The following is a 24,679-nucleotide window of genomic DNA, read 5'->3' on the forward strand; positions in this document are numbered from 1 at the left end:
GAACTGGGAAGAATGTTACGGTGAAAACTTGTGAAAGAGTTGGAGGAACAAAACCCACCATCTTGCATAAAGAGGTGAAAGGTAGGAAGCGGATAGAACTGATATTTTTGTGTTTCCTGCTATAGAATGTGACCCTCCACACATGTCATTTCTTAAGATCTTCATCAACATCAGGGAAGTCTCTCAAGAGAATCCCCCCAGCAGAGGCACAGATAGTTGGCGTTACAGTGGAATGGTGCCAATGGGGCTGGACTACCAAGCCCCGACTCCACCAAGTTGCCCCACTGCCTTCCAGGCCAGCAAAGGACATTTGCAATTGTCAGATCTGCCTGCCAAGTAGCCACCTTCATTGCACTTTACAGCAAGAGTTCTCTGTGTTGGTTATACAGTAAGTATTTCAAGCTCTTCTTTCTTCTGGAGGAAGCAGAGTCCCAGGCACTGATTTCCTTGCATCCCTACTCAGCACTCTCCCAAATCCTCTCTTCAGTGCCCTTCCAATGTGTTCATACAGTGTTTCTAATCCCCTAAGAGAACCAGTTCTCAGAAGAGAATGGGAGAGCCACCATAGTATGGAATAAATGGTAAATAACCTCTGCTAAATAAAAGCCTGATGCTGAAAGAAAGAAGCACCAAGTGAACTTGCAGTCTTCACAGGAGAGGGTCTGGGCATAGGGGAGAGTGGGGGCAGAAGAGACATGGTTTCTCCCAACACCCCTGAGACCCCAGCCTCCCTCCCTCCTCCCTCCTTCGCCCAGAGACAGCTGTGCACGTGGCTGTCTCCCGGGCAACGCTCTTGCCGCCAGCAGTGGTTTGGGCCGTATTTCTTACTCCAGGTAGAAATTTCACTATGGTGACAGTAAGGAAAACGAAAGGAAAAGGAAAACTGCTTTTCACCCTCTATCTAGGAAGAAAAATGCATATCCCCGTCTCAGATCAGAAGCTACTGAGTCTGCTAATATTAAATTATCGTGATAGAATCTTCCCTCTCTTTCTTAGAGCTCACTGTTGTTTCTTAATATAAATCCATGATCATGTATTTAATTTCTACCTTGTTCCCGGCACTGTGCTATGTGCTGAGGCTGTAAAGATGACTAAAACACAGTCTTCCTCATGGAGGTCAGGGTCCATATGAGTGTAATTACTGAATATTTAAAATGTGGTAGCATTAATTATAGCTAATATTTATCAGACTATTTATATTTAGACTGTGCCAGTCACTGACCCAAGGGCTTTATATGATCTCATTTAGTTGCTACATAAGGCAAGTCCTCTTGTTAGACCCATTTCACAGGGCAGAAAACTGAGGTTCAGAGTGTAGTAACTCACCCAAGTTCCTATCACCAGTCAACAGCAGTGCCAAGTTTGAACTCGGCACTGATTTCACCATTCTGCCGTAATATAGATAGCAAAGCACATATGAGAAGGTAGGAAGAGGAGAGAAGTCAAGTGGTGCTTTTTGGCAGTCCTAGGGACAAGCTTCGAGCCCCAGGCTGTGAGGATGCATAGCGCTCATAAGGTTCAAATTGCAGCTTTTCCCCTCAAGAGGAATGCTCTGGTAAGTTTACAAGTATGGCTATACATCACTCTAAATATTTTGAACTGTGTAGACTCTCAGGGGCTTTCTGGAACTTGAAATTCGATGTTATATTTGGGTTTTCAAAGAAAGGAACCAAGATTAGAGGTAAGAGGATCTAGTAGCTTCCTTCTAAGGAGAAAGCAAATGTTTCCCCATAATTTTGCTTCATAACACAACAAATCTGGCAAGTGTATGACCCTTATGAACCTCATGACAAAAGGGAAAACTGCATCCCTCTATCTACCTGAGGTCTGGGCTGGTCTCCCCATGTTCCATTCAGCTCCAACTTCTAGAAGCCTGAGCCGATAGGGTTAGTTCAACAAGTGACTAAGGGCAAATATGGCCAAAAAAAAGTCCAAGCCATATATGGGAACAAAAGTACAGAGCAGAGCAGAGTCAAAAATGGAGAAAATGCTTTTCTTAATTTTGGTGGTAATTTAACCATGGTTAAAGAAAAAATAAATAAAGTCAAGACTAAGGACACAGACTAACACATGTATCAGTACAATTCTCTTTCCAGATTCCCTGAGCTGGATGTAAAGGTCTAAAACTGAGTAGATGAACTGTTTAAAACTTGCCTGTGAAGGGGCATTGGCTTATAAGAGCTGAGAAGAAAGTGTCTCCCTGGTTGAAAGTTAGACATATAACTTACAGCCATTTCATCAAAAATGCCCCATTAGGGTAAGCTGTGTGCTTTGTTCACAATAAGTTAATTTGATAGACATTTTTTTTAAGTGATGATAGCAGTTGCTTCCCCGGTATGGGCTAGAAATATTCCACTAAAGACAGAACATTTCTCTTCTCTTACCAAGTAAAGTGTAAGGAGACACAAGCAGTGTAGCTGGGCTTGCGTTGTCATAATTTTCTTTATTCAAACTCCTGTGAATAAACCAGAGATAAGTTGATTAGTTCCCATCCTGTTCAAACCATGTTTATCCAAGCACAAAGGATCACTGGACGATATTCAGTTATAAACCTAGTAGGATGGCATCCTTGAAGGCCACCTTCTCCTCTGTGGAACAGCCTGGACTTCCCCAAGCCCCCTGACACCTCATCCACAGCAACCACAAGTCAATATCCCGAAACAAGCTTGTGCTAACTCCATTTTTACCACTTCACTTTATCACTCTTCTTCACTTAAAGAGTCTTAAATGGGGACTTCCCCGGTGGTCCAGTGGTTAAGAATCCACTTTCCAATGCAGGGGACGAGGGTTCAATCCCTAGTTGAGGAACTAAGAGCCCACGTGCCCGGGGGCAAATAGAGAAGCCACAACTACTGAGCCTCTGCTCCACGATTAGAGAAGCCCCCAGGTGCGGCAATGAAGACCCTCATTATATGGATGGAGGAGATGCGCAAATGCCACAATAATGAGATGCTAAAATTTTAGTGGTTCTGATTCACAGCTGCAAATAGATTCTTCAAGGAGGAAGAACCCAAGCATGTTCTCAATCCTTCATTCAACAACCTCACCAGCCGCCTCTTTGGTCTTCTAAACCTTGCTGTTAACTGTACAATACACCAAAGGAAAAAATGTATTTATAACTCCCAAAGCAACCCAAAGAGAATCAACACTCTGCCCCTCTTCTCTCCTACTCAATACTATTTTTCCTCTTTCCTTGTGTCTTCACATTTCACAAAAAAGTATACCTTTCACCCTAAGATACATCACAACTAACGGAATTTTTTCCTATTCTTATTTTTTCATGACTAACTGATTTTAAGATCTGAGACAAATTTTCCACATGGTCTGTAAAGCAGGACTGTTGCCTATCATAATATTGGACTGCTAAAACAAAACAACAAAAAAACAAGGAAATGAAGAATGCATTCATTTCACTAAAATTCCAATTATTTTATTGCCTCGAGGAATTGTAGATGATCTTGTTTTACTTCTTTTTTAAAAATTTTTTAAAGGTTTCTACATTGAACTTACATTACTAATATAATCAGCATGGGAAAATGGTTATAAAATTCTAACTATCTAAAAATTTAAACCCTGAAAATTTTTAATTCCTTACCTTTGGACACCTTATATTTGAACTTTAAGAACGATCAAAGTACTACAACAATTTAGCTTCACAAATGTCCTGGGAAATAAAGATAGAAATTAGTGTTTATTAAGGATCATCCCTGGTGGCTCAGATGCTAAAAAAAAAAAAGAGTCTGCCTGCCGTGTGGGAGGCCTGGGTTGGATCCCTGAGTTGGGAAGATACCTTGGAGAAGGGCATGGCTACCCACTCCAGTATTCTTGCCTGGAGAATCCCAGGGACAGAGGAGCCTGGCAGGCTACAGCCCATGGGGTCGCAAAGAGTTGGACACGACTGACCGACTAAGCACAGCACAGCACAGAGGGTAGATCTTTACAGACAGAATGACAGAGGCCCAGAAGGTGTACTCTGAGTCAGAGTCTGGACCGGAAACCCAGCGCAGCCTTTCCTTAGCTGTGTGTCCACGTGGGTACTACTTAATTTCTCTCTGTGCCTCAGTTTACTCGAAGGAAAATACATAGCAATTGCTCAACAGTGAGCGAGCACTCTTGCGAGTTTCTCACAGCCATAACGAATTAGGAAATGTTACTTGGGCTTCCCTGGTGGCTCAGAGGTTAAAGCGTCTGCCTCCAATGCGGGAGACCTGGGTTCGATCCTTGGGTCGGGAAGATCCCCTGGAGAAGGAAACGGTAACCCACTCCAGTATTCTTGCCTGGAGAATCCCATGGACAGAGGAACCTTGCGGGCTACAGTCCGTGGGGTCGCAAGAGTCGGACACGACTGAGTGACTTTCACTACTTCACTCTTATTTTATACGTGAGGAAACTGAAGTTCAAAGTTAAGCCTTTCATTTAAAGACACAGCTGCTGCTGCTGCTGCTAGGAAGTGATATTGCCTTGTTGCCAACCAGACCTGTCAGAGGCCAAAGTTCAAAGAACTTTTCCTCTCTCTGCTCTACCCTGTACTGTGTGGCGGCCGAAGAGAAGTAGATACGGGTACGGAGATGTGCATTTTGCTTGCACCTGCTGGGTAAGTGAAGCAAATTGTCCCAAGGCTACAGCTATTTTAAGGAAGAGCTAGGACTAAAACCCTTCAGGACAGTTAGATCTGTAAATTCTGTGAATGTCTAGAAATGGGCTTTTGCAACAGAATTAGTCTGGTCGATGTGTCCAAACATCATTTTAGAATTGGCTCCTTGTCAAACACAAACATTTTTTCTACCGCTTTAGACTGCTTATATGGTTTGGGAACATACAGAAACAAATAACAGGCATACTACAATATATCTAAAATGAATAAATTGGTATTATTTAACCTAACTAGTCATTTTTTTATATTAGTAAAATGAACACGATCAGCTATCAACCAATATCTGCTTAAGAGAAGTAAAAATATAGACAACATAATATAGATATTTGGGGATCTTTCTCCTCAAAACCCTCAGCACCAAGATCTTTTCAATGTTGGTCCCCAGTTGCTCTTCTGGCCTTATCTCCCACACCCACCACGCCCAGGAATGCCAAGCTCTCCATGGACTTTGCACCCAGCTTCCCTGTCTCCATGCTTGGGCACTGGCTGTTCTTCCCACCCAGCAAAGGGCCCCACCCAGAGTAAACGACAATTGATATTTGCTGAATCAAGCTGGATTGAGATTATGCATTCTCATTTTTCCTTACATACCTGACCATCTAGGGCCAACTTATTTATTTTAAAATCACTGAATTCAACAATTCTATTATGTGCCAGATACTGGGCTAAAATCTGGGAAAACAAAATAAGGGGTATAGCATCTGCTTCATGGAGCTAGAAATTACATCCTTCATGCAATCTCTCTGATTTCCAGCCAGAAGCTCTCAAAGCCCCTCCTGCTGCATTTTATTTTTTATCGCTTATTTACATGTCTCTGTTGCTGCCTCTACTAGAAGACAAAATCCTTCAAAGCAGAGGCCTTATTTTAAAAATATGTATTTTAACATCTCCCAGCTCTTTATACTATGGCTTGCATATATTACGCTCTCAACAGATGTTTATTAAATTCTGAAACATTTGTGATTGTCTAACATTGGTGTTCTATGAATTTCTCCAATTAGTAAGAGCTTTCAGAATAAACAGAAAACATTAAAGGAAACTAATGAGATCTAAAGATTTATTTTGATGCACAGTAATACATTTTTATTGTTGATGAAAAGGATTATTTCTCTTTTAAATACACAAACAAATTTCTTCTCAGTAAATAGGTTAAGAACTGATTGATATATACCATCTCCACTTGAAATGATTTGTTAGCACTTCCAATCTTCCAAAGACATGTAAGTTGAATGGCAGAAAAGCAAATTAAAATAAATGCCTTATTTTAGCTAGATGCTCAAATAGGCCACTGTTTGAGGTGCTTAATGAAACCTAAAAAGTAAACAAAGCATTAAACTCATCCTTTATTTTGTCATTTACATTTGGTTTCACCCCTCACAGAAAGGTTTCCAGCGGGAAACAAAAGTAATTGCTTTCTGTTTCCGTGCCTAGGGTCTCTTGGTGTCTTTGTGGATGGATCAGTCACACAATGCAATTGTTAGATTGGCTGGTTTGGATCCTGGCTTCTCCACTGACTCGCATCTACTCATCTATGAAGCGAGGATAATAGTATCTACTTTGGGGACCTCAATAAGTGAATATTTTGAACAGTTATTTTTTGTCAAATAAAATTTTCTTCTGCCACCCAAGTTTATTAGTCAGAACTTTAAATGTTGTCCTACAAGACAGCTCCTGTCACAATTCCCAGCTTTCGATGGCCCTGGCCACAAGGCTACTTGAGAAACAGCCTTCAGAGCAACACCCTCACGGCCAAATGAAGTGGCCAAGCAAAGCCTTTGAATGAGCCAAGGCAAAGTACACCACCGCTAGGATTATGACAGAGGAGGACTCCGTCCTCACAAACAAGTCTTGCCTATCCTTCCTCTTTGCACAGACATAATTTCACTAATGAATATTACATCCTGGCTGGAGGGAAACCATAGTCTGTAACCAAAACTGACTAAAACCACCAAGCCATACACACTTGATAGACTACTTCACCAACCCTACTTGGCAAAGGATTGGAGTAGATTCCCAAATAATTCAGTGATATTTTATCTGAACTATCTGAAACAGTTGATCCAACCATCCGCTAGGAATTTTTGCTGTCAGAGTTTCCCTCAGGCACAAAGACTCAATTCACGCAGTTTCTATGCAACTATCTGAGAGGCCAAGTACATCCTTGGCAACAGAGGTTAAAGGTCTGGGAGAGTTTTGAAAAGCCACCACCAGTTGCTTTAACCGTGGACCATTTTCAAACGTGGAATCAGGGCTGCTGGCCTTGACGATTAGGGCTGACGGCTTCGTTTAATTCACCGCAGCCCAGGAAACGCTGAAACCCCTCCATATCCTGCATCTGCGTCCAGCCAGGATAATGACACAAAGGCAGTTAACATTTACTGGAAGCCCTCCGTCTCAGCACATGCTGAGACTTTTATATGAATTACTGATTTCTCGTAAGAACCCTCTGAAGCAAGCACTGTTAAAATTTCTCTCTTAAAGGGGTCTCCCTGGGGGAGCAGCAGTAAAGAACCCATCTGCCAATGCAGGAGACGTGGGTTCAATCCCTGATCCAGGAACATCCCACCTGCCTGTCTTGGAGCAACCAAGCCCATGGGCCACAACTATTGAGTCTGTGCTCTAGACCCGGGAGCCACAACTGCCGACTCCACGCCCCAGAGCCTGTGCTCCACAGCAGAGAAGCCCCTGCCATGAGAAGCCCATGCACCACAGCTAGAGAAAAGCCCGCACGGCAGTAAGAGCCAGCACAGCCCAAAATAAATAAAAATAAATAAAAGTATTTTTTAATGTAAAAAAAATTTACCTCATAAAGATCAAAAATCAAAGAAGTTACAAGTCATTTGCAAGGTCACACTGTCTGGCTAACCTCACACCTATGCTCTCATTCAGGTATTACTCTCTCTGAAAGCTCGAACATCCTTACACATAAGACACCTAGGGTCACTGAGTCGGTTACGTATTTTGCTAAAATTTCAAAAAGTTTTGTCTTTCACTCCATGGCGACGCTTCCTCTTCAGACGCTAACACATGTCTGCCTTCTCAGAGGACCATCCGCCTCGGAGATCTGGCTCCTACCACACAGCTATTTCTCTATCGCACCTTCTCCTCATCCATGCTCTGACCTTCACCCCCCTAGTTTCTTAGTTTTTAATCGAGCTAAGTGTTACGGGTTGAAGAGCGCCCCTTGCCTCAAAACTCATGTTGGAATCCTGACTCCCAAGTACCTCAGAATGTGATCTGACTGGAGACTCAAGCCTTCACAGAGGCAATGAGGTTAGAATGGAGTCGCCAGGGTGGTCTGCTCCAATACGACTGGTGTCCTCGGCAAAAGGGGGAACTTGCCACAGAAACACACACAGAGGAAAGACAATACGAAGGGCCACAGGGAAAGACAAACCAAGGGGAGAGGCCTCAGACACGTTCTCATGGTCCTCAGGAGTCAGCCCCGCAGACGCCTTGATTTTGGACTTCAAGCCTCAAGAGCTGTGAGACGACAAATTTCTGTTGCTTGAGCCACTCTATCTGTGTTATAGCATCCCTACCAAACTAATACATCAAGGGGTCCTAGTTTTGACTGACAAAGGCACTGCCATCCTAGGACAGAGGTGGCCTCAGATGGGGCCCCATCCAGTTACTATACAGGCAGTGGCCACTGTATCCCAGGGGCTCCACTCCAAGCTGATTGAATCTCCTGCTGGGCTCCACTGCCTCCAAGAGGTATTTTTAGACCCCCTTGTCATTTCCCCATTTATCTGAGTAAGGACGAGGAATTTCTAGGTCCCAGGTCTCAAAACCTGCAAGTAAATCAATACACAAGCATTGATTTTATTTTCCCCCTCTTACAAAAAGCTAAGTGATAGGCAAACCTTAAATCAAGTCAGTCATACTCATCCTTTTTGTTTAAAAAAAGAAAAGTTAAGGGCTTTGAATTAAAGTAATTCACCATGCTCCAAGGCTGAACCATGCATTTCCAAATAACAATGAAGGTGCAGAGGGAGAGGGCTGCAAAATTTGCTCTCCAATATCATAGGTGATGTGGCCAAGGAAAGAATGTGACTAGAATTCATAACACCATCAGGACCAAATAACAGAGCCAAATATTCTGAGTGCCATTTAATTCACCTCTGCATTGTATATTGCTAAGAGCAGCATAAATTGGACAGCAAGGCCAGATATGAATAAAAGTCAGATTAAAAGCTTGCTCACATTGTTCATCAAGTAATGTTCAGATCAATCATGCCCGTCTTTGTGGTCTTCTTGCTCACAAATCTCTGGCACCCATTACATCACTTAAGGTTTAGAAAAAAATCACAGGAGAATCTGACCAATTTGCATTCTTGGCAAATTAAGGACCCAATTAAAGCAGCTAGTAATAAGCTAGAAACAAACAGGAAGGTGTAAAATCTGGGCTGCTGCCTCCCACTTCAGGCTGATTAGAAAGGAGGAAGGAAGGTCCAAAGAAGGAAAAGGAAGGGTGGCTTGCCCTCTCCCCACCCAATGCACACTTAAAGGCAGGCACTCTGTTCTCTCTCTGGATTTTGCAGTAGAAATATGCCCATCCTTCAGCATACGAAAATCTGGATTTACACATGTGCAAAATTGAGGGTGATTTCTTACTTAAACAGTAGGTGAATAATTGGTTATACAGTCTTATGAGAGGGTAGAGGGCACCTCTTAAAATATGTTAAATTTCTCTGATTGACTTAAATACAAATTTTAAACCTAATTATTAAAGAAAGTAATAATGAGTTCTAAGGAATATTTCAGAAAGTGTGCTCATACTTACCTCCACCCAGCACTCCCCCCAGAGTGAGCTAGGGAAGGGGCAGCTGGATGAGGAGGTCAGAAGGAAAGGAGGCCCTCATGTGGGGTCACAGATGGCTACCCACCCCCATGGTACTTTGACAACTCAAGCAGATTGGTAGTAAGGACGACAGTGTTGAGTTCCCTAAGGTGTTTAGGTTTCCACCTCAGGAACCTGAGGCAGAGATAGGACTTCTTTTCTCCATATCTAGCACAACAACATCACAAGGGTCTTTTCTAGCCTAAAAGGAGGGTCCTGCTGTTGTGTAGTCACTCAGTTGTATCCAACTCTTGTGACCCCATGGACTGTAGCCCAGGGTCCTCTGTCCATGGGATTCTCCAGGCAAGAACACTGGAGTGGGTTGCCATTTCCTTCTCCAGGGGGTCTCCCCAACCCAGAGATCGAATCTGGGTCTCCTATGCTGCAGGTGGTCTCCTGCATTGCAGGCGGATTCTTTTCTGACTGAGCCACCAAAAGGAGAGTAGAAATCAATATTTCTCAAAAACGCAGCTTAATTATTTTTGACAAAGTGTTTCTTCACGCTTTATACAACATTTCTTTGCGTATTAAGAAGTGCACAGGTGAATACTTTATCAAGATAATACATTCTGGCCTTAGAAAATCAATATGAGGTAAATCTAAATTAGATCCCATCCCATATGATTTAAGGGCTTCCCTGGTGGATAGACAGTAAAGAGTCTACCTGCATTGCAGGAGACTCAGGTTAGATCCCTGGGTCAGGAAGATCCCCTGAAGAAGGGAATGGCAACCCACTCCAGTATTCTTGCCTGGAGAATTCCAAGGACAGAGGAGCCTGGCTGGCTACAGTCCATGGGGTCGCAGAGTTGGACGTGACTGAGTGACTAACACTTTAACTTTCCTGTATGGTTTAAACACTGAGATTTAAAACAAAACAAAAGACTTGCTACAATACTAGCTCACATATGAGGTGACCTTCAGGCTCTAAAAACAAAAATGTGCAGTCCTCCTAAAGTGTGGCAGGCTAACTTTCTGATTCTGTAATTAAGTCATAATTGACAACTGGGATGGGCAAGAGAGCAAGGGGAAAATAAATTTAATTCTATCTTCATAAAGGGTGCTATGCCACTATGAAAACTCACTCATGAGTTTTTTATAATTGAAACCTTTAAAAAGAAAAAAAGCTAGCATTTCGTGAACATCTCCGAAGGTATGTACTTTGGATGACTTATTTCATTTAGTTTCACAACGCTCCCGTAAGGCAGGACCTGTTGTCATCCTACAGGGCAGGAAAGAGCTCAGCAAGGTTGAGGAAGGAGCATCCGTCTGATCGCAGAGACCAAGTATGGAACCCTCCACGTGAGGAAGACGTGCTCATCCCGAGTCTAACATTCCTTAAGGGCACGAGTATACCCTTCCGATTTCTCTGCCTCTCGCTCAGAAACACAAATCCTATGCTTCAAAATAATTAAAATTCAGTAAGAAATCATTGATTCAGAATATCACGGATGAGAGAATTCAATGTCTGTCTTACAGAATATTGTAAGAGAAATTAGGTTTTATTTGTGTCACATACACAATAGCCATGGACAGCTTGATCTGTTATACACGCGTAAGTGAAAAGCTCAGCTTGAGTGTACAAGAGTTTAAAACTCAACCACTGGGTGAGTATCTGCTTTTGCTAACTTAACATTTCTTATACCTAAATAAACATTCTTGTTTGTGCTCACAAGTAACAAATAGGTAGACTGACATTCCCCTAACAAATTTCAGTACCTCTTTTCTTGTTTAGTCACTGAGGAGAACAAAGAACAACTAGCCCCTGCTAAATTCGACACCAAGGATTTCTGAAGGAATACAGCTTTATGCCAACAAATACATCTGTATGTCTCTACCTGTATAAACTAACAGCCATAAAGGCACTTGTCAGCCTCAGAGAAAGGAGCACAACGGAGTTCAGCTTTCCTCCTGAGCAGAGTCACCTCTCTTGACTTGGAAGAAAAGTGGGAGCCCACTCTCCTTTCCAGAGAGTTCTTTTGACAAAGGAACAGGAAGTCGAGTTGTTGTCGGGGTATAGTTTGCCTTTTATAAAAGAACGGAGGAGGTACTGGAAATGCAATCTTCATCTTGAATGACAGCAATGACATTTCCCAGGGGACATCTTAGAAAGTCTCAAAGGATACCTTATCCCCTTCTCACTGGAAGATATATGTGAAACATCAGATGTGCTTTAAAATGCTTCAGTTCTAATGAAGTGGATGAAACTGGAACCTATTATACAGAGTGAAGTAAGCCAGAAAGGAAAACACCAATACAGTATACTAACGCATATATATGGAATTTAGAAAGATGGTAACGATAACCCTGTACACAAGACAGCAAAAGAGACACAGATGTATAGATCAGTATTTTGGACTCTGTGGGAGAGGGCGAGGGTGGGATGATTTGAGAGAATGGCATTGAAACATGTATATTATCATATGTGAAACAGATCGCCAGTCCAGGTTCGATGCATGATACGGGATGCTCGGGGCTGGTGCACTGGGATGACCTAGAGGGATGACATGGGGAGGGAGGTGGGAGGGGGGTTCAGGATGGGGAACACATGTACACCCGGGGCGGATTCATGTCAATATATGGCAAAACCACCACAATATTGTAAAGTAATTAGCCTCCAATTAAAATAAATAAACTTATTTTTAAAATGCTTCATTTAAAAAAAGCAAAAGTTCAGCGTTTTCTCGTTATCTCGTATTTTGGGAACCCACTTCTTTGGCAGAGAATTAGTTTCTCCCTTGCACAATGGCAGATGTAGTTACTGCAACGTCACTGTTGGCTTCTTTCCCTAGAGATTGAAAGAGCAACTTCTCAGTCTGACCTGCATCACCTACTTGAAAGGCAGAGTTAACATCTTTTCTCATGGAAAGTAGAGTTAACATTCATTAAACGTCTATTGGGTGCCAAACAATGTACTGAGTTCTTGACGTGCTGATCTAATTTTTAACTTACTCTCACAACTACTTGGTGAGGCAGGTATCTCCATTCTGTAGATGAGAAATTTAAGGTACAGGGAGCTTAAGCAATCTGCTCGGTGTCTGCTGGCTGGTAAATGATGAAACTGGCCTAACCCATCTGCCCAACCCTGAAGACTCATAAACTATATACTCTATAGTCCGTGATAAACCCTCACTCAGCAAGACTCATTTCATTTCCTGGTGAGGGCTGAATGCCATCCATTTCCATGTCATCGAAACGTATGCTTTCTTCTTTCAAATTATTCCTCTCCGGCTATCTGAGTTTTTGAAGAAACAGAAAGACAGGAAAATGTTAGAGAATGCACTGCCCGTCTGCTGCTTGGCATCTGCCAGCCCAGAGGGCATCTGCTTCAAAGTCACTCACAAAGAAGAAAAAACTGGGACCGAGATAGGGACTGGACCTTTGAAGACACTGACCAGCTGTACATGCTCGACATCCCAAACAATCACTCGTTAGCTGACGTTACATCCACCCGTGTGGCCGAAAGAAGGACCAGAATCTGACGATACACGCACCAACCTTGCTTTCCCAAACGGGAAGGCAGATCTGTCTCTCTGTTTTCAGTTTCTATTCCACTACTTTTAACAAAGGACTTTTTTTTCCCCTTATGCATTTCCCTTTCTCTGCTCTGTCCTGGGCAGTTCTATGAATCCTAAATTGAATCTCGCTCTCTAAGAAGTAAATAAAATGCACAGTTTTTAAAGACCACTTTTAAGAGATGACACTTTGTGAAAATGAGATTCTAGCCCTGATTTCTAGAGTATGAGAGTCCCAGGGCCTCTGAGGGCTGGGAATTTTTTTATATTTTAATGACAAAGAATAGGTGTAATCCACATGTAAACATCCAAAGCATTATGCTTTCCTTTAATTCTACTCCCAAACTTGATTTAATCCAAACCACTTCATAAATGGATTAATAGAAGATATAGACCAATCAAAAGAACCTGCAAAAGAAATTATGCTCCAGAAGCATAACTTATTACACTAGGAATAAACTTTCCTTTGCAGCAAATGCTACCTAGCACCCTTCAAGGAATAAATTTGTCCAGCAACTTAAGTAAGCCCCTTCACCATCTATTCTGTTCTTCTTAAAGAAATACATTATCAGCATAGTTAAGACATACCAAAGCTTACCTTTCTGTAAGTAACAAAAATGGTGGTTAAAGGTTATTTTTTTCCATTTAGCTGCTGGGATCCTTGCTGGGACTCGAGTATCTTCCCCAGAGGCCACGCCCAGTGCACGGCTCTGCTTCCCCAGCCTCTCCCTTCCCCTTCAGTCAAACATTAACCATCGACTGGTTTTATTGATTTTCATCAGATGTCATAAATGGAATCGTAATCCAGGAAAGAAATGTGTCTGTACCAAAAGCAGTTCGTTCACATCTAATACATCTCTGAACAAGTTTCTGAATTTCAGAATGTAGGTTAAATAAAATAGAAGACAAGCATGGAATAACTTTCTGTGTATTCAACTGTCTGTAGAGTGTGAGTTCCCTGACATCTCTGAGTTTAATCCATATTTTGCTCTCCCAACCCTTAGGCACTTAGTTGCTCAGTCGTGTCCAATTCTTGGCGACTCTGTGGACTGTAGCCCCCCAGGCTCCTCTGTCCATGGGATTTCCCAGGCAAGAATCCTGGAGGGGGTTGCCATTTCCTTCTCCAGGGGATCTTCCTGACTTAAGGATTGAACCCGCATCTCCTGTGTCTCCTGCATTGTAGGTAGATTCTTTACCCAGTGAGCCAGAGAGGAAGTCCTCTTGCCCACCACTTGGCACAGAAGAATACTTGACAGATATTTGTGTAGATTCCATCTTAAACACAGACAACACAGGGTGTCATGTCTGAGCAGTGACTCGGTTCACTGATAACCAGGCACAAGAGACAGGGGAAATGATTCAGACGGTGCAACCCAGGATGCAATCTGACAGCACCTGCTTCTGAAGCCCAAGGGTCGTCTTCAAAGTCTGCATGAAACAGACTTTTGTGTTTCCCCCCAAACACAAACCAAGTCCTTTTTCTCACCTCTCTGAGAATGGACTTACTAAGGACAAGTTACCACTTTTCCCACTCAAAATGAGGTTGCCAGTTAAACAATAAAAGCCTCTGGCCCAGATCTCTAAAGGTAAGGGCTCTTTTTGACAGATTCCTCATTCCCACCCCTCAGTCACTCTGGAACCTACACTAAAGATGAGAATCAAGGTCACTTTTACGTCAAATGTGATAGTCATTCTGATACTCATTTCTGGGCTTCTCCTGAGCTGCATTGTGTTTTCCATCTGTCTCTAGTGTGCATCCAGAGCAATCAAAGCACAACAGCATAGCCCACTGTCTAGATGGGCTTCTTCCTTCTCAATCCCCTTGAGAAAACTAAGCCTCACTAGTCTTGGGGACCCTGAAGTGAAATCACCTGGTTGTGGGCCAGCAGTCAGCATGCTCGGTGAACCAGCAGGCCCAGCAAGGATCCTTCTTCCTCTGTCTCACAACATAGCTACATTTAGAAAAATGAGGTCAGTGAGGCTAAACAACTCACATTCTTAACACCTCTGCCCTCCCGTGAACCGAATAAAATGACCTTGTTCCACAAGATCAAAGAACTTTCACTTGTATGTTTCACTTCCTGAATCAATGACAAGAATCTCAAGGTGTTGCTCAGAGTTTGCTTCTTCTTCAGAAACTTGTGGTACTTTTTAATAATGTATGCAAAAAGTATGTTTAAATCTATAAGCTTTTCCAAAAGAATGTGTATATATGTACCACTTTTAATCACTGATTCTTAGCAATGATCAAAATTATAGAATCAGGACTCCAGCCTTGGTCTGTCTGATTCAAAGCCTAACCTATTCACCACCACAGCTGTTGAATTTGCCAGATTGCTTTTCTTCTGGTTCCATTTAGGAAGAAATCCATTTGTGTGACCCCGTTCCTGATGGGAGATGGCCAGGTTCCTAAAGTGGGCTTCCTTTTATATATTTTATGTTCTAGGTTCCTAGCTTCTCAAGTCAGAGAATTAGATTGATCAAACTCTACAAAGGCCAAAACCACCCATCAGAGAAATTAGCAGGTAATTACATCTCTGTATTATAAAGGCTTCTCCTGTGCTCTCCATGATACTACGCTAGCATAGTTTTCAGAGCTGTGTGTTCACCATTCATACATTAAACTTAAATTTATAAGTTATAAAATTATCTGGGTTTATAATTCTAGATTAAAATTATCTGGATTTATAATTCTAGATTAAATTCTGCCCTGTGTTTCAGGGTGAACATCTTTGCATTTTAGGAACCCATTCTTATGTAAAAATGAGGCATTTCCAGTTCAATAGTTTAATACTGATAGTAATAATAAGGAAATTTTAATTGATAAAGATTACTAATTCCTTTTATCAGAGCAAAGTAGATATAAATTGTTTCTATGATGGAAATAAGTGAATAATTGGAAAAGTTTGGACAAATACTTCTGACTAACAGCTTCATGGTATTAGAACATATTAACAATTAATATTAATAGTGTTTTAACCATTCCTCCAACATTAGCCTTAGAAAATATATAAGTAGTGTTTGATCTATCGACTGTGTTAGTTAGCTAGTTAGCAAGGAATAAAATTTGGATAGCCTCCTAGACAAAAGCTTAATGAAAACTTGAAATGATTCTTAAATTTCAAAGAATGTTACATTTCTAATATTCTTATTATTTAAAGCTCAAAGTAAATTTATGAATGCTAAGTTTTTCCATTTTTCATTCACTTGCACTTTAACTTATACTTTATTTGCATTACATATCATGTATTTTAGGAACATTTTATCATGCATCTATCAACATATAGCCTCATCTAATAGAAGTCATATAATACATATATATAATAATACTTTTAATTACTTAATATCTGTCTTACTTATGTTAGGCAGAAACTGTCTTCCATTAGCACTGAATAGATTCTTATTATTTTATTTATTTATTTTTTGACCGAGCCATGCAGTTTGCTGGATCTTCGTTCCCAGACCAAGGATTGAACCTGGGCCCTCAGCAGTAGGAGTGCAGTGGATTAACCACTAGCCCACCAGGAAATCCTCAGTAAATACTTTTTAGAATTAAACTCTTTTGAGTTATTTAATTCAATAACTCCAAATAGTCAGGATTGCATGCAGGCTCAACCAAGGCTAATGGGAACCCAGATAAGTGAATGATTTTGGATCCTCTCAAAGCTATATTTTATACCTTTTATTCCACATTTATTTAGTGGAATGACATGAAACTAATTTTCTGCTAGTGAATGTTTTAGACCAAAGCAGAATTTTCTCTAATTCCTTTCACTGGCCAAGGCAGTGTCCATTTTCTGATAAATGTAAGCAACGTAGCCCCCACTCTTGCATTGCCCTTATTCTTGTCCTTGAGTTTGTTTGAGTTTGGGCTTTTTATTGTTTTTTATGTTATTGTTTCAGGCAATTTCCCAAACCAGAACACTCTAAGGAATTATTAAGTGATTTAAGACTTAGATATTAAAATAAAACACTAATGCCAACTAAAAAACACTGAACCATACGTAATGAAGTTTCAAAATCTTAGCTATGACCTGTGCTTATCCTAAAAATACTCAAAAAAGACAGTTTGAAGCTAATGAAAAGCCTTTTCCCTGTTTTCAATTTTGACAGAAGTGGATCCAGTTTGCAGTTGTTTATTTCAGGAATAGTTTAACTCCATCTGTAGAGGGTTGTTCCAGGCAATTGGTCCTAATAGGCAATAGATCCTTAATCTGTCTCCAGTTACCCCTATCAGGAAACTTCTGGAGAACCCTATGACTGGAATGGTTAGTAAGTATCCACATCAGACATAGATTGGATAAATGTTTTCTAGAGCTTTCTTAATATGGGCAGTTTATTAAAACTGGGCCTCCTATGATGAGATCCTGACTCAGGAGGTCACAGATGCATCCCAGGGATCAATAATTTTTGAAAGCCCTCTGGATTCCTAATGCAGGTAATCACATGGACCCTTCTCTGAGAAACACAGCTTAGTGATTCTGTGCTCTATCTGCGAGTAAATATTCTTTAACAAGGTCTGTCCTTGATATTAATTTTCCCCCACCATTTCTGCAGGATCTGTCTCAGACAACACTGCGGTTGAGTTGATGTCATCCGTGCAGACTGAATCTGGCAAATACAAAGATGCTTATCTTGCCTCAGACATTTTTTTCACAGTCTACTGAACATTTCATTTGACCTCAAATTTTTTTCTTAATTCCAAGAAATTACAATAATCTTGTTGCTTTTCGGAGTCTGATCTCTGTCCCTCTTACCAGATTTCACCAGCATTGGTCTCGGCCCACACCCAGTTTAATGCTCAGACTATTGCATCTTGTTTCCACCTCCAGTATCCCATGGAAGCTGCACTCACCAAGGCGATAACAACCCCGTTTGATAATCAGAAACGCTGCACTTTACCAGATCTCTCCCAACATGTGACACTATCAATAGCCTTCCTTGAACTGCCCTTTATCCTTGGTTTATTTGCGAATACTCTTTTCTGATTTCTTTTCTACTTCTCGAGCCAGTCTCTGGCAGTCCCATTTGTAGCCTCACCAGACTCCTTGTGTCAATGCCGGGTTACCTGGCCTTGTCGCTCATTCTAGGAGGTTGGATCTGTTCCCATCTGTACAGCAAAATCTCAAGTCTCTCAGCATAGATCCCTCCCCTGGCCTGGGTTTCAGTCTTTTTACACCAACCAATTATTGCCAAAGCTCCCTTTGTATGTCCCAAATGCACTGCAAACTCAATATATCCAAAATTAACCTCACCATTTCACTCTCTCGCAAACTGAGCCTCTTGGAACACTACCCCTTCGTGTTAGCCCTGCTAGTCACTAAGCCTTAGCCAGGGTGCTGTGATTGATTGGTAATTCCTGTCATGGGTACAAATAAGAGGCTGGCAGTGAATACGCCTAGGAATCACCGACCTTGCCTAGGATGGACTTCGTGACTTGGACACGAGGGCTCAGTAAACTCTGGATTGCCTTCTCTACTTATGGGTTTCTCACTAGAAAACAAAACATTGGGATTGCCTCTGAAAATAGTATTTTCAACACATGGTGATAAAATAACTGCATACCCACATGCAAAGGAATGAAGTCAAACTCCTACATCATACCATCCAGAAAAATTGACTCAGAGTGGACTAAAGACCTGAAATTAGGGACACTATAAAACTCTTAGAAGAAAACAGTGGTAAATCTGGATGTCCTTGGATTTGGCAATGGTTTCTTAGACGTAACAGCAAAAGCACAAACAACAACAGAAAAACCAATTGGACTTCATCAAAATTAAGAATTTGTGCTTCAAAGAACACTATTAAAAGTGAGGGACTTCTCTGGTGGTCCAGTGGCTAAGAATCCCCACTCCCAATGCAGGGGGCCCGGGTTCAACCTCTGGTCAGGGAATCAGATCCCACATGCCACAACTATAATCAGATTCCACGTGCTGCAACATAGACCCAGTACAACCAAATAAATTTAAAAAAAAAATTTTTTTTAAGTGGAAAGGCCACCCACAGGATGAGAGCAAACCTCACATCTGAGAAGGGAACTGTAGCTAGAACACATTTTAAAAAAACTCTTAGAATTCAAAAATAACTAGATTAAAAATCCACCAGAAATGGACAAAGGATAAGAACAGATATTATTAAAGAAGGTATTCAAATAACTAACAAACACGTGAAAAGATGGTCAACATCATTAGGCATAAGCATGATGTAAATCAAAACCACAGTAAGATACTACCTTATACCCATTAAGATACCTATAACAAAAAGGACATGTAACAGCAAGGACTGGAGAGGATACAGAGAAATCAGAATCTTTGCATACTCAGTGGGAATGTAAATGATAAAGTCACTTTGGAAAAAAAATCTGGAAATTTCCTCAAAAACTTAAACCATCTGACCTAGCAATGTTATTCTTAGGTATGTATCTAAGAAAAAAATGACATACGTCCACATAAAAATCGGTGCATGAATGGTCATGGCAGCATTATGCATAATCACTAAAAGTAAAAACAATCAAATGTCCACTCAACCAACAAACGGATAAACAATTATATCCAGGTAATAGGGTATTCTTCAATCATGAAAAGAAAAGGAGAACTGGCATATGCTACAACATAGATGCAGTAAAAGTAGCCAGACGAAAAAGACCAAACACTGTGTGATTCCATTCATGTGACATGCCCAGAACAGGCAAGCTCATAGAGCCATAAAGTAGATGAATGGTTGCCTGAGGTCAGGGAGTGGGTCGATGGGGTTTCTTTTTTTAGTGATGAAAATGTTCTAAAATTTGTTGCAGTGACGGTTGCACGATTCTGTAAATATGCTAAAAACAACTATTGAGTTCTGTACTTTAAATTGGTAACTTTTATGTACATTAATTTTTATCTCAGTAAAGCTGTTATCAAAAAAAGGAAGAGGTAATTCCTGCAGCCAAACTCACCCTGATACGAAATACAAGACACAGGCTTAAACATTTCCAGTGACCACAAACCAGGAACTTCAGAACAAATTCATCATGTTCTACTATCATAGATGACTTGAGGGGTTTCAATCATGTTAGTCTCACCTAAATATATTTGTTTGGCTTATTTTACTTTTTCTTTGATCTCATCTTTTATGTTTTACTTTTTAAAATGGCTATAAGAACATTTCCATTCTTGAAAGTTCTCTGCCTTGAGCAAAGAAGGAAGGAAAAGAAGGCCTTGTGACCACAGGCCTTTCGTCTCCCCTAGCGTTTCAGGTCAGTCAGTTCAGCACTAGAGAAACTTTTTGAATTCACTGCCCCTCAAAAAGGGAAGTCTATTTTCTTTCGACGTGACCAAATCTAGTAATTCGGGAAAAAAATGAGAAATTTTTTTCTTCCTTTGGTCTTCCGGCTCAGGGTAATATTAAGCTTAGGGTTACGAATGTACACAGTAATAACACAGGAGAATTTCTGGAAAAGCTCTGTTATCTTAAACCTGAAATTCTCCAGCTGCTACATGAGAAAACCCAGGAATGAAATCTCACACCTGAGATCCACTTTGCTGTTCTTCAGGAGAAGCCTGAAGGAGGAGGAAAGAGGGAAGTCACTGGGGAAAGATTCTGGGGGGTCACCAATGAGCGCTCAGGTAATGCCAGGTCCCCTTACAAAGCATGGGGGAGGCCCCACAGATCGTCTTTGATTAAACTGTTGGAGTCCCACTCACACTATGCCCCTATTTTAAACCCGGTGGTCTTGTCCGGTGAGTCCCAGAGACAAGACTCCAGAAAGACTATTTTACTCCCATATCCTCCCAGTTCTGCTCCCAAGCATGAGAAGCAAAAGGGATTGCCTGGAACCAGGACTATATCCAATCAGATTGATTTACAAGACAGAGATGGTTGTACCTTCTCCAAGTTACCACTTTATACAAAAGAAAACTAATCACAGTTAACAACACAGGACTTGACTAAAAGTTAACCAAAATCCACCAGTCTTTTCTATCCTCTGAGCTTTCCAAAAATAATTAATTTTTAGTACTGAGGTTCTTAACCCTGGCTGCACAGAAACAGAGTGATTCTGATTGGATTGGTGTTTGATGATCTGACAACAGCATCTCTGTGTTTTCTTTGGTACCAGAGGCTCAGCTGAGCCTGAGACTCACCGATCCAAGGCCTGCCCTCTGTCAGGCACTTTCCTAACTGGTCTCAGCGTATTACCCTCACAACAATGCTGTGAAGTCATTATTTTTATTACTTTGCAAATAAAGAAACTGAGAAAAAAAGAAGATAAAAATAGACTCATCAAGGCTTGAATCCAGGTGTAAATTAAAAAAAAAATATATATATATATTAGAGCACTTCTTAGCTACCCAGGGCTGAGCCCCTTTAAAGCCCACAGGGTCCCTCTCCTACGTGGCTCTACTTACTCACCAGGCACCAGCATCAGCTCACAGAACCACAGCCCAAACATCTACCCTCCTACCCCGACAACATTCCCACCAGCTGTCCCTTCTCTCCACCTTTTCTGAGAGTTCCTTCCCTGGGAATCCTGCCCTGGCCGCGAAACCTGCCCTGGTGTCATTTCCATTCACAGATAACACCAACTACTTTACCCCCTAGAGCAAGTTCTACCCAGATCTCCTCCCCAGCTGGTATCCTCTTAACATCCCCCTGACCTTTCTCGTCGTGGAGTGAGAGCATCACCTGGCCGACTTGGATCCAGTCTCTCTCTCAGCTGGTCTGGAGGAAGGTCACCCTGTCTCAGAGCTAATGAGGAAGTGGTTAGCTTTACTGGAGTTCAGCTCAGACCAGCCCAGCCCAGCAGCCAATATTGTTCAAAGAATTAGACATGAGGCCAGGTGCACTTTGCCCCAGCAATCACTCAATTATCCCTGACTTCCTGGGCTTTTTACATGTTGTTCGTTGTTTAGTCACTCAGTCGTGTCTGATTCTTTTGCAACCCCCTGGACTGCAGCAGGCCAGGCTCCTCTGTCCATGGTCTTTTCCAAGCAAGAATATAGAATGGGTTGCCACTTCCTTCTCCAGGGGATCTTCCTGACCCAGGGATCCAACCACAGTCTCCTGCTTGGCAGGTGGATTCTTTACCGGTGAGCCACCTGGGAAGCCCCTTCCCCCAATAACTGAACATCCTCTCCATTACTGGGGAATAACATGACTCCCAATACAACAGTGCCAATGTGCTGACCTTCCTTCTGGAATTTAACAGGGACCTTGAACTTTGACTTGGACTTGGGATTCCCTGGTGGCTCAGCTGGTAAAGAATCTGCCTGCAATGTGGGAGACCTGGGTTTGATCCCTGAGTTGGGAAGATCCCCTGGAGAATGGAGAGGCTACCCACTCCAGTATTCTTGCCTGGAAAATTCCATGGACAGAGGAGCCCAGCGGGCTACAGTCCATCGGGTCGCAAAGAGTCAGACACGACTGAGAGACAAAAACATGCACACTATTCTTTGAGTCAGAGTGTTTAAGACCACAGCCTTTGCTGCTGCTGCTGCTCAGTCACTTCAGTCGTGTCTGACTCTGTGAAACCCCATAGTCGGCAGCCCACCAGGCTCCCCCGTCCCTGGGATTCTCCAGGCAAGAACACTGGAGTGGGTTGCCATTTCCTTCTCCAATGCATGAAAGTGAAAAGTGAAAGTGAACTCACTCAGTCATATCCAACTCTTAGCGACTCCATGGACTGAAGCCCACCACGCTCCTCCATCCATGGGATTTTCCAGGCAAGAGTACGGGAGGGGGTGCCATTGCCTTCTCTGCCACATCCTTTGGGGACTGGCAAATTAGGATCTGAATCCCAATTCCAATGTTATTCTTTGACGCCTATATTTATCACCAACAAGGATTTGGAAATCTTAGACTAGACCTTCCATAACTGAACCGCCTACTCTATGCTCATAACAGCAGTGGCACAATTAAGGGGTTAAAAAAACTAGGGTGCAATAGGGATGTTTGTAGGGAGCTCCGAACTCTGCCTAAAAATGGTACCAAGATATGTAAGAATATACTGATGGTAGAAAGAGGAAATTCCAACATCTTCCATTAATTACTTTTCTAAGGAGCCTTTCAACTCTATTCTACCTGCCTTGAGAGTGTTTTGCCATTTGCCTCCCAACCTCACTCAGACCGGGAACCAACAGCAATTAGCCTCATCTACCACAAGCCTAGAAGGCTTAATCACCCTAATCTCGTGGTATTGCAAAGGCTGCTAGGAAACTAAAATTGGTGCCGTTAATAAGCAAACCGAATACAAAGGAAGCCACAGAAAGCTAAGTTCAAATTCTCATTTAAGTTTCTATTTTAAAAGCTAAAATACAGCAAACATCAGTGAGAAAGTTTGAAATAAGTCATTAGGCATCTCAGCAGACACCATTTGGACATATTTCTCACCAAATGGCTTCTGAAAGTGCAATGAGAACTCTGATTTCTACTGGTAGCTGACTAGAGAGTTGCCCTGACTTTATAACCCTGCAGCAACGTCTTTGTATTTGGTGGACATACAATTCTCCCCAGTAGGAACCTTGCACAGTTTTCAAATGTAGCCCATGTGACTGCTCCAGAAGTTGTTTTGCCACCCAATGTGTTCAGCCCTGAATTTAGTGATGGTCCCCAATTCCTCTTAACTATTTAGTCTGATCATTAAGCAGTTCCTTTGTCTTTCTTCCATTTATTTGTTTACTTATGCCTTCTCCCTACATCCCCTCAACCAAACTTTCAGTCCGTCCCTCTCCCACCCCACTTCCCCCTTGGCAACCACAAGACTATTGTCTGTGTCTGTGAGTTTGCTTCTGTTTCGGAGATGAGTTCATTTGTGTCATATTTTAGATTCCACATATAAGTGGTATCATATGTTGTTTGCCTTTTTCTGAATTACTTCTAAATGATGATAAGGTCTATTTATCAAGTATCTATTCTGTGCCAGATGCTGGGCAAAGTGCTTGGCTTATCTTATCTCTAATGTACGTAAGACTGAAAGGTAGATCACAGTCTCCAACCCCAATTACAGAAACTGAGGTTCAGTGAAGTCAAATACCTTGTTCAGAGACACATAACTGGTGGTTACAGAGCTAAGATTTGAATTCAGATAACTCAGGATCTTTGTCATTGTGAACACTGCTCCTGATTTATAGAGATGTCCTAGTCACAGCTTCTACCCTGGACACCAGGACCATATCCTTTCTCCTATTACTTGGTCTTGAGTGGCTCACCAAACAGAAGAGGCCTTAGTATACAACTAACTCTTTCACATAGTCAAAAAAAGTTCTGCAGAACTTACATCAAAGCCAAAATTATTACTTTGGGCAAACTCACTAATGTTGAAGTAGGAAATGTTAAACCAGCCCTGTTTATTCATCTACTTCTATATTCCCTCCAGGACATATTTATATGAATTCATCCAGACTGCTCTGTCCAAATGCCATCCTCTCCATTTCAGAAGTTTACCAAGGTTCTGCTGAGGTTGAGGAAGGAAGTTAAGCATTTCCCAGGCTTAAAGCATGCCAGTCATTCCATGAGGAGAGGAACTCTAGGGTCATAAGAAAAAGTTTCTCTTACACATGTCTTTCGGCAAACAAATGAAGTGACAATGATATAATCTGAATGTTATCATTTTGCAAATGCTTAGTGAAATAATGAGTCTAGGTAAAGACTAGACTGCCCCATCACAAGTTGGAAAACTGGTCACTAGATGCC

At 41.7% G+C, this 24,679-nt stretch overlaps 1 protein-coding gene across 1 annotated transcript in view; it reads right to left on the bottom strand.

Moving 5' to 3' along the window:
• The window catches only part of CDH17 (cadherin 17), an 88,717-nt gene extending 66,993 nt beyond the window's left edge, over positions 1-21,724 (bottom strand). The window contains exons 1-2 of the mRNA XM_055431897.2: positions 21,646-21,724; positions 2,385-2,455 (exon numbers count right to left, since the gene is read on the bottom strand). Coding sequence (XP_055287872.1) covers positions 2,385-2,435 — 51 coding nt within the window. The 5' untranslated portion in view covers positions 2,436-2,455; positions 21,646-21,724. The remainder of the gene's footprint in view (positions 1-2,384; positions 2,456-21,645) is intronic.
• Between the last annotated feature and the right edge of the window lie 2,955 nt (positions 21,725-24,679).

Source organism: Moschus berezovskii, chromosome 16 (assembly GCF_049115385.1).
Source record: "Moschus berezovskii isolate FMDL1 chromosome 16, NW_MosBer_1.0, whole genome shotgun sequence".
Classification (NCBI taxonomy): Eukaryota; Metazoa; Chordata; class Mammalia; order Artiodactyla; family Moschidae; genus Moschus; species Moschus berezovskii.